Here is an 8,987-nt window from a genome sequence, read left to right on the forward strand (position 1 = left end):
AAAAACCTGAGTAACATCATCGGATCAAAAAACACGTTTTTCTTCATCTAATTATAAAAAAATACGACAACATCAAAGTATCTAGATAATCATTACACGATGGAAACTGCAAATCTCTTTCAAACACTAACAAATTTTGCTCCTCTCTCTAGAGAAGTTAAACAACATTTAACTGATGTATATACAATCTTGGCTGGTTTAGTTGCTGTTGCAGCATTCGGATGTTGGTTCCAAATTAATTATGATATCAGTGCATCATTTGCTGGAATTATGATTCCAGTGTTTGCTTTATTGTTAACCTTCTCACAACCACAATTTGGTGTATCTGTGTTTAAACAATATTATAGATTGGGACTTTTGGTAACTCTTGGTCTTATGCAAGGAATTGCTACTGGACCTGTAGTCAATTATGCTTTGGATTTGAACGAAACAGTTGTTTTACAAGCTTTCGTATTAACATGTGTTATCTTTGGATGTTTTACAGTTGCTGCCATGATGAATGAGCGTAGAGATTATTTATATCTTTCTGGATTCATTTCTTCATTGAGTTTAATCTTGCTCTTCAATTCATTGTTCAGATTTTCTTTCAATTTGACTTTATATGGAGGTTTAATTTTATTTGTATTGTACATTCTCTATGATACTCAAATGATTATTAGAAAGGTTGAACTTGTTGGAGCCAAAAATTCAGATGCCATTTCTCACTCACTCGAATTATTTATTGACTTTGCTCAATTATTTATCAGAATTTTGGTTTTATTATCAGACAAGGAAGAAAATAAGAAAAAGAAGAAGAATTAATAAATTAATGTAAATACTTATTGCAAAAAAAAAAGAATGCAAGAGAATGTTCTTTATTAACGCATGTTGTCGAATATGTTTGCCAGTCTATATATCCGTTTGCCATCTTAATCGATAAGATTGGTCGCATAGAGATTACTACAACACTTTACAGCCAACACGATAAACATCCCAACCGTCACTTTCAACCGAATCAATTATTCCATAAACTTGTTCAGAATTACCTCGGTTTTTAATATAATCCATAACACTTTGTTTCAATAAAAATCTTATGGAAGGTGTATCCTTGAGAGAGTTTCTTGTATTTAGCACAAACTCATCTCCCATCTTATTGAATACACACTTCAATCCAATCAAATCATTCACTCTGTTAATCTTGTTGAGTGCTATTTGATTTTCAGGGTAAAACACTTGATTAGATTTCTTAATAGTTGTAGGTTTGAATATTGTAGTTACTGTTGTAATAGAAGTATTAACCTCCAACCCAAATAAATCTCCAAATATTTGACAGCAGATATGTCCACTGATAGCAATATATTCTTGAGGAGTCCAATATGAGAATGTAAAATAAATATGTATAGTATTGTTAACCTGTCCAATTGGTGCTCTCAAGAAAAGCTCTACATTTTTGTTTTCTTCCTTTCTTAACTCTATATCAATTGGAATATATGATGAATTGGATGAATCTTTCATTCTCAAGGGAAGGGTCAAAATACTACCACGTAACTTTACCTTAATGGTTTTTTCGTAATTGACTAGTTTAAGAAAATCTGCTCTATAGCCATTATCAATATCACTATTATCACTCAACCATTCTTCATAAAGTACTGGGTATGACTCCTTGTAGAGAGGATTATAGTCGTGTGGAGTAGTGAAAGAAAATTCTTCAGAATCAATTTCGAATTCAATAGTATCTCCTGAAATATTGTGGTTAATATCAATTTCCTTTAAATTTCCGAAATTATTAATTATAAAGTGAGAGGTCTTGTCTGTACTCTTCTTATATAACTCGTAGAATTCCTCTAATTTGATTTTACAGGCATGATTATACTTTTTACCATTCATATGTTTGGAAAAGTTTGTGGAATCCAAGTTGTGTGTTTTACAGAACTGATTTTGAGACTTGCCTAATCCCAACCAGGCAACATTGAACAATTCTTTTAGATGTTCACTTGTGGGTTTTTCAACAATTTTAGTAACTGAAACACCTGATATTTTAGCATTAGTAACTTTTTGTTCAACAACAATTTCAATTACTTCATTGTTATCAATCCTGTTTAAAATATTAACACAATCTCTAATTGATTTAGCAGGGTAACAAGATCTTCCAATAAGGAGACATTGCTTACTCAATTCCTCAAAGAAGTGATCTTTAGTTACCACAACAAAACTATGATTGACAGTTGGGTAAAAGGCACGTAATGACGAGTGTAAAGATCCTAACAGCAGCGATATGCAAGTATCAGCTGCATCTTTGGTGTTAGTGATGGAGTGCATTATTGAAATGAATTCTTTTGTTTCATAACTCATGATTGCATCATTCACAACACCATTAGCAAAGACAATTACTACATGCAGTAAATTTTTCTTTTTTTCATAATGCTCTATCAATTCAGGTAGACTCAAGTCATTTGACAGATTGTCTCCATCAATAAACACAATGGCTTTTCTATGAATTTGTTTGGCATCATCTATAATTTTCTTTCTGATTTCTTCCCAATTTTTTGCAATATGATAATCATACAAGAATCTAGCATAATCTTTCGACTTGATTTCCCATTGTAATTTTTCCCATGCATACAGTTTCAGGAGGGCAAATCGAGCAGTAACGTACTTTTCACTTCTTTGCAAAAAATTAGAGAACAAATCCAATTTAAAGCCTTGGAGCTTAGCGAAAGAAATTCTGTCCTCTTCCGTAGTAAATCGGCTACAAAAATATTGTATCAGCGTTTCCGATGATGCTTCTTGTAATAAAGTCTTTTGTTCTGATGAGAGAAGTGTTCCCACCACGGAAGTGGAGCTATTTTTACTGTTTTTATGGGTACCCAGCATTGATAGGTTGCGTCGCAATTGGATATTTTTTATGAGGTCAAAATCACGTTTGGAATTTAATAATAATTAATTAAATATTCATTGTTAATTTTATTCGAAAACGTGCTTTATATATCATGAACACGTGTTCATGCATCACCAGGTTTTACAGTGTTTTTTTTTAATTTCAACAATTCCATTCGTAACACTCACGTTGTGGACTTGCAATCACGTTTCTAATGAGAAAATTATTTGGCTTAGCCATCAAGTGGCGTGTGAAGCTTTATTCTCGGAGTATTTGCTACTTCCTGGTCAATCTTTGTTTCAATTTCAGCTCTCTTAACGTGCATTTGTTTCGATGGTCTGTATGCCATCTTGTGACATTTGTGAGTAATGGCATTTGGATTTGGAATTAGCTTGAAAATTTCCTCAACCTTTTCAGTGTTTTTGACAAATGAATAGGCAAGAAGTAAACAATTCCATTCGTCTATTCCTGGAGTTGCAGGTGTTCCATGCACTGCAAATGTTTGTGGGAATCTGTCGAAGAGTTGTTGCACCTTTTCATGGAGTCCCTTAAAAGCGCAAACATTCATAATACTGACATAGAGCTTTCTACTACAGTCCTTTCCGTCCTTATATTTCTCAATAACTTGGTCAAAGTATTCCAACATTTTCCCAATTGCGTTCTGATCAGCATAACATCTAATCATGATGGCATGAGTCATTGCATTTGGTTTGTTTTCTGGTCTAATCATTTTACTGAATAAAGCTTCAACATTGGAGAACATCTTCTTTCTCAAATAGCCCAGCATGAGAGTGTTATAGTTTACTGTAACTGGCTTGTCAATGCAATTGAAAATTTGATTCATTCTCGTAACTCTTGGAGGAGTTTTGGTCATTTCAGCGTTATTCAAGAATGCCATCAAATATTGGTTATAGTCGAGTGGGGAAATTGTTTGTTTCACATTCTTTGGATTGCTCTTTTCAAAGTCAGCAAGAGCTTCAAAATATTGTTTAGATTTTGCAATATTTCCTGAGGTGGCATATGCCTTAATAAGACAAGCAAAATGGCATCTATCCAAATGTTCTTTTGGTATTTGTGAAAGTGCTTCTTCCATAGAAGGATAATCCTTTGAAAGAAGATACTGTTCCATGGTACGAAGGTGTTGATAGGATTCCTTTGCAACATACTTGAGTTTGATTGATCTAATAAGATTACTATCTCTCAAAAATTGAATGGATGAAAGAGTAGATGGGGAAAAGACTGTTGACTCCTTATATTTCTTATTAACTTCTGCAATGACTTCATCTAACAATGTATATTCTTTGGTTTGAATATATGTATTGACAATGATTTCATATGTTGTCTTGGATAGAACATGCATTTCTCTAGCAGTTGCATAGACAGCCTTCACTGTATTGTAACGTTTGGCTCTGAGGTAAATTCCCATCAAGGTGTTATAATTTTCAATGGATGGTTCATCGATGATTTTAAAGATTTCTTTGGCCTTTTCCATTTCTCCCTTCTTTTCAAACATTTCCATGAGAATATTCCAGCTTTCTTCGTCAGGTTTTGGAATGTATTTGAACATGGAGTGAATTTCGTCATATCTACCCTGTTCCAAATATACTTCCAGCATTATATTGAACGAGGATGTATTCTTGTGTGGAATTTCTTGGAATAATTTTTCAACTCTATCAAATACTTTTTGTCTTGCAAATATACTCATTAGAATATTATAGTGGAAAGTATTTGGGAATTCAATAGAATAAAAGTACCTCTCAACTGGTTCCAAATTTGAACCACTTTCTTCTGCTAATTTTCTCAACTTGACTGAATGCTTTTTCAATACATTCAAATCAAACATTCTTTCAAAAATGTGTGGATCGCTAGAATCGTGTTTGATTTCTTCTTCTTCTTCCTCTTGTTCGTCTTGTTTAACAATTTCTTCATTTAAATCTTCCTCGAAATTTACTATCTTTTCCATTTCTGGAGCAGCTGATTCCAACCCACTGGAGTAAAGTGATTGTGTCTTACTTTGAGCTTGTTTGAATTTTTTCTTGACAATTTCATCTGCTGGTTCACGTCTAGATAAGAGATCCAATAAATCATCTTCCTCTCTTTCTTTTATAACTTCATTATCTTCTTTAATTTTCACTCTGGTAATATCATTAATTTCTCTATCAGAAAATATCCTTGAAGGTTCTTTTGGTTTGACAATACCTGCCACAGATTTTTCTCTTGCAACAAAACCAGTTAATTTTGACAGGGCTCCACCTCCGAATAAAGAACTGGCTTGCTTCTTTGCCTTTAAAGATTTCACACTTGAAGTAGAACCAGAGAAGGTTGTATTCAATTCATGTTCAAAAGAACTTTCAGAGTCCATTTCTTCCAATTGTTTTTTAGAAAAGCTCTTTGGCATATTGTTGAGAGCATGTTGTTGTTTTTGAACCTCCAACGGATCGGAAAATATGGCATTATCCATCAATTTTTGTTCTTTCAATTCTCTTCTTGATGCTTTTGGTTTTCCCGACGAGGATTTTACCTTCTTACCAAGTGAGGCCATACTTGTATGAAAAGAATGATAATAACTAATATTGTTTTTATAAAATTGATGTGTTGTTGTTGTACTGCCACTCCTCTTCTTGAGAGCTGTTGTTGTTGCTGACTCTGCAACCTTCTTCGATAAAGCCTTGTTGAATAATAAACAAGTTGACGATGATGATGAGAATGTGTTCATTTTTTTTTCAAATAGGAACGAACACAACAATATTTTGATTGAAGTTTAATTTACTATTGATTTTGATTGTTATTAATATGATTTTATTCTTAAATTTTTTGTAGACAAATATTACATCGTAGTCGTGATGGATTGTTTTATATCATTTCGCAGTGATGGTTACCATCGATGATAAATAAATTATTTGGTTTGTGATGATACAAAAAGTAGTGGGTAGAGCAAAATTGAAGGCGCCAAAAATATTTTTATTTTTAAAAAAAAATGCCTCAGCTTGGTAAACGGAAGGCCAAGAAGGAAGAAACTGATAGTAGTGGTTCGGATAGTGAAGATCAAGGAGGAGAGGAAATGACTTGTCTGGAAAATCCTCCAATTTCCGAGATTTTGTGGAATTTTTTAATTGTAAATTATGAGCAGACTGATATGAAGAAACAAGCAACAAATGTTTGCAAGATCATTTTAAAAACGTTAAAATCAGAAAAATTACCAAAACCCGAGGAAAATGATGGAAAATATAAGGAAGTATATTCAAAGTACACAAAACTGGATCAGGAGGCTAAACTGAATATTGTTGACATTTTCGGAAGAAGTTTACTGGAGAAACAATTTGATCACCTATTCCAAGTGATCACTAAGGAGTATATATTTAAAGATTTTAGTGCCGAGAGTATGTTTGAATTATTAAAGAAGGAAATTGATGATTCCACATCAATAATATTCAGACCTGATTTTGATGATCTGTACTCTGGTGTAGATCAATCAAAATCTGAAAAGCTTTCAAAACCTTCTAAAAAATCAGGAAATAACAATAGAAAGCAAAACAATCAAACTGATGATGAAAGATGCTCCAGAGTTGTTATGGTCACAACTTCTACTCAAATATTGGGGCCTGATCTCGGTTCATCTGCATCAGGTTCTTCAAATAAGGGAAATGAACAGACTGCTCTTCGTTTTGAAATCGTTTTCAATGATGGATCAGTTGATAGCTTGCAAAAACTATTGGCTGCCAAGAACATTTATGGTAAACAATTGCCAAAGATGCCTAAGGATTACATTGCCAGATTGGTTTTTGACAGAAGTCACAGAACCATTGTAGGTTTACAAAATGGACAAATTGTAGGTGGTATCAGTTTTAGACCATTCTTTCCACAAGGATTTTCTGAAATTGCTTTCTGTGCCATTACAGGTAACGAACAAGTTAAAGGTTATGGTACAAAACTTATGAACCATTTAAAGGACTATTGTCAAACGATTGGTTGTTATAGATTTTTAACATATGCGGACAACTTTGCCATTGGTTATTTCAAGAAACAAGGTTTTACAAAAGAAATTTCACTAGACGAAAAGAGATATAAGGGCTACATTAAGGATTACGATGGAGGTACACTCATGGAATGTGTGATAAGAACAGACATTAATTATTTGGACGTACCAATTATGATTGTAAAACAAAAGCAAGCACTCCAACTAAAGCTGAAAGAAGTTTCCAACTCTGACAAGGTTTATCCAGGTATTAAATTATTTAAAAATGGTGGCAAGATAAATGGCCCAGAAGATGTGCCTGGCCTTCAAGAGATTGGTTATCAACAAGAAACCAGATCAAGAGATCACAAACTTCATGCTGCATTTGTGGAGGTGTTGGAAAAACTAAAACGACATGAACATTCTTGGCCATTCTTAGAGCCAGTTGATCCAGAAGAAGTTCCAGATTATTACGATGTTATCAAGTTACCAATTGATTTATCGACAATTGAACAACGTTTGAAAAAGGATTACTATCGTACTAAGGATATATTTGTAAGCGATGTCAGATTAATCTTTGAGAATTGCAGAACTTACAACTCTGAACAAACAGAATATTATTCTGCTGCTAACAAATTAGAGGAATACTTTAAAACAATTATGAGCAAGATTTTACAACAGAAAAATTAAATTATTACTATTTCATTAATTCTTTCGTATTTACATTTATTAAGTTTTCATCCAATTAATACAACTTATTGACCTTTCCAACAAATAACACCACATCATCTCTCTTCAACACAAACGCAAATGGACGATCAATAACAAAATCTCTCTGATCCAACTCATCCACAATCGAAGTCGTCCGTCCAACAATAATAGAAGCAGTAGCAGCAGCTGCCTCAGTTCCCAATTCATCGACACGAATGTAGGCCTTGTGGAAGATTTTATCAATCCACAATTGCATGAGAGGTTTCATTGGGTGATCGGGTTGGATCATGGCTGAGAAGTTGGCAGCCTCTCTTTCGAAGGAGGTTATCATTTTGAAATCACCATTCTCGTCCTTGAGAATATTGGAAAGTTCAGATTCAAATTCGAGTTTAAATTTTGGAATTCTAACGAGACGCATATTAGTTTGAGTGGTTGTAAAGACGGGAGTCGAGCTGGAGAGTGAGTTGGCAATGAATTGGTCAAAATTCTTATCAGTTGCAGCTGAGAATGGAAGATTAAATTTGGAAACAATAAAAGTCATTTGATAATTGGTGTTGGAATAGGGCAAGGTCAACCAATTGTATTCATCGTTATCGCCAAACATTTCGAAAACATCCCTCTTGATCATGTATGGAACTTGTTGTTGAAGAATTTCATTGGTGATTCTACAAGTTTCGAATATGTGAAAAAATACACTTATATACTTACGAAAGTTGCTTAAATGAGGCATTTGTTGTCATATCCTTACTGAATGGAGATTGCCACTCTCCTAAAAAGTAAATTGCATTTACCAACACTAACTTGGTATCACTTGTAATTGCACCCACAGGAATCAACTCTTTAATAAGCTGATTCGTTCTATCCGAAACAAATGAATTAATATCAACTCTTTCAGCCTCTGCATTCCCAGAAAAATCAGCCGATTTCACATTCGAGTGAAAATCATCTCTTATCAATTGTAAATAATCATAACTCAATGGATAACTCTTCTCAATGTAAATTCCATTGGCAACACTGAGAATTGAATCATTTGTTGTGGTGATGAGAGAACTCCACTCATGAGAATAATCCTTAATAGATTGTTCGAATTGAGTGACATTCTCAGGTTGATTTAGAGAAAGGAAGGAAGTATCTTGTGGAAAACCAAGTGCAAGTGCAATTTCATTAAAGGTTTCATTTCTGGCACCAATCATGGTCATGGAGAGGACGGTATGAATGGAAAATGGTGAGTAGACAAGATTTTGAGGTGCTTGTTGATTTGAAGTGCTGCTGTTGTTGGTTGGAATGAGAAAAGATTGATAGAGTTTTGAACTGAAAACAGAGATTGCACGTGGAATTTGGAATTGTTGGCAACTGACTCCTAATATAAAAACAGATAATAGGTAAATCAAAAAGATTAAACGTTGAGTCATTTTGTTGAAAGATATTTTCATTTCCTTTTGATTTTTGGTAATGCCTTTATAG

General features: G+C 33.6%; 5 protein-coding genes across 5 annotated transcripts; 2 read left to right on the top strand and 3 right to left on the bottom strand.

Annotated features, from left to right (window-relative positions):
• Positions 1-70: 70 nt before the first annotated feature.
• NAEGRDRAFT_79306 (bax inhibitor protein) lies at positions 71-801 on the top strand (the record flags this gene model as incomplete). Its single annotated transcript, XM_002678484.1, has 1 exon — positions 71-801. Exon 1 carries the CDS (start codon positions 100-102, stop codon positions 799-801), a length of 702 nt encoding a protein of 233 aa, XP_002678530.1. The 5' UTR covers positions 71-99.
• A 20-nt stretch (positions 802-821) lies between these two features.
• On the bottom strand, positions 822-2,865 carry NAEGRDRAFT_79307 (uncharacterized protein). The gene has a single exon (XM_002678594.1). It carries the CDS (start codon positions 2,851-2,853, stop codon positions 940-942), a length of 1,914 nt encoding a protein of 637 aa, XP_002678640.1. The 5' UTR covers positions 2,854-2,865; the 3' UTR covers positions 822-939.
• Positions 2,866-3,089: 224 nt separating this feature from the next.
• On the bottom strand, positions 3,090-5,399 carry NAEGRDRAFT_48180 (uncharacterized protein; the record flags this gene model as incomplete). Its single annotated transcript, XM_002678595.1, has 1 exon — positions 3,090-5,399. The coding sequence occupies one exon, from the start codon at positions 5,397-5,399 to the stop codon at positions 3,090-3,092; it is 2,310 nt and encodes a 769-aa protein (XP_002678641.1).
• An 840-nt stretch (positions 5,400-6,239) lies between these two features.
• On the top strand, positions 6,240-7,502 carry NAEGRDRAFT_60527 (histone acetyltransferase gcn5; the record flags this gene model as incomplete). The annotated part of the gene is made up of 1 exon (XM_002678485.1): positions 6,240-7,502. One exon carries the CDS (start codon positions 6,240-6,242, stop codon positions 7,500-7,502), a length of 1,263 nt encoding a protein of 420 aa, XP_002678531.1.
• Positions 7,503-7,557: 55 nt separating this feature from the next.
• On the bottom strand, positions 7,558-8,935 carry NAEGRDRAFT_66195 (uncharacterized protein; the record flags this gene model as incomplete). Its single annotated transcript, XM_002678596.1, has 2 exons — positions 7,558-8,188; positions 8,232-8,935. The coding sequence occupies 2 exons, from the start codon at positions 8,933-8,935 to the stop codon at positions 7,558-7,560; spliced, it is 1,335 nt and encodes a 444-aa protein (XP_002678642.1).
• Between the last annotated feature and the right edge of the window lie 52 nt (positions 8,936-8,987).

Source organism: Naegleria gruberi (assembly GCF_000004985.1).
Source record: "Naegleria gruberi genomic scaffold NAEGRscaffold_17, whole genome shotgun sequence".
Lineage (NCBI taxonomy): Eukaryota > Heterolobosea > Eutetramitea > Acrasida > Naegleriidae > Naegleria > Naegleria gruberi.

Bases quoted from the DNA above. Each gene is read 5' to 3' on its own strand.
- NAEGRDRAFT_79307 (XM_002678594.1), bottom strand. From the start codon at position 2,853: ATGCTGGGTACCCATAAAAACAGTAAAAATAGCTCCACTTCCGTGGTG.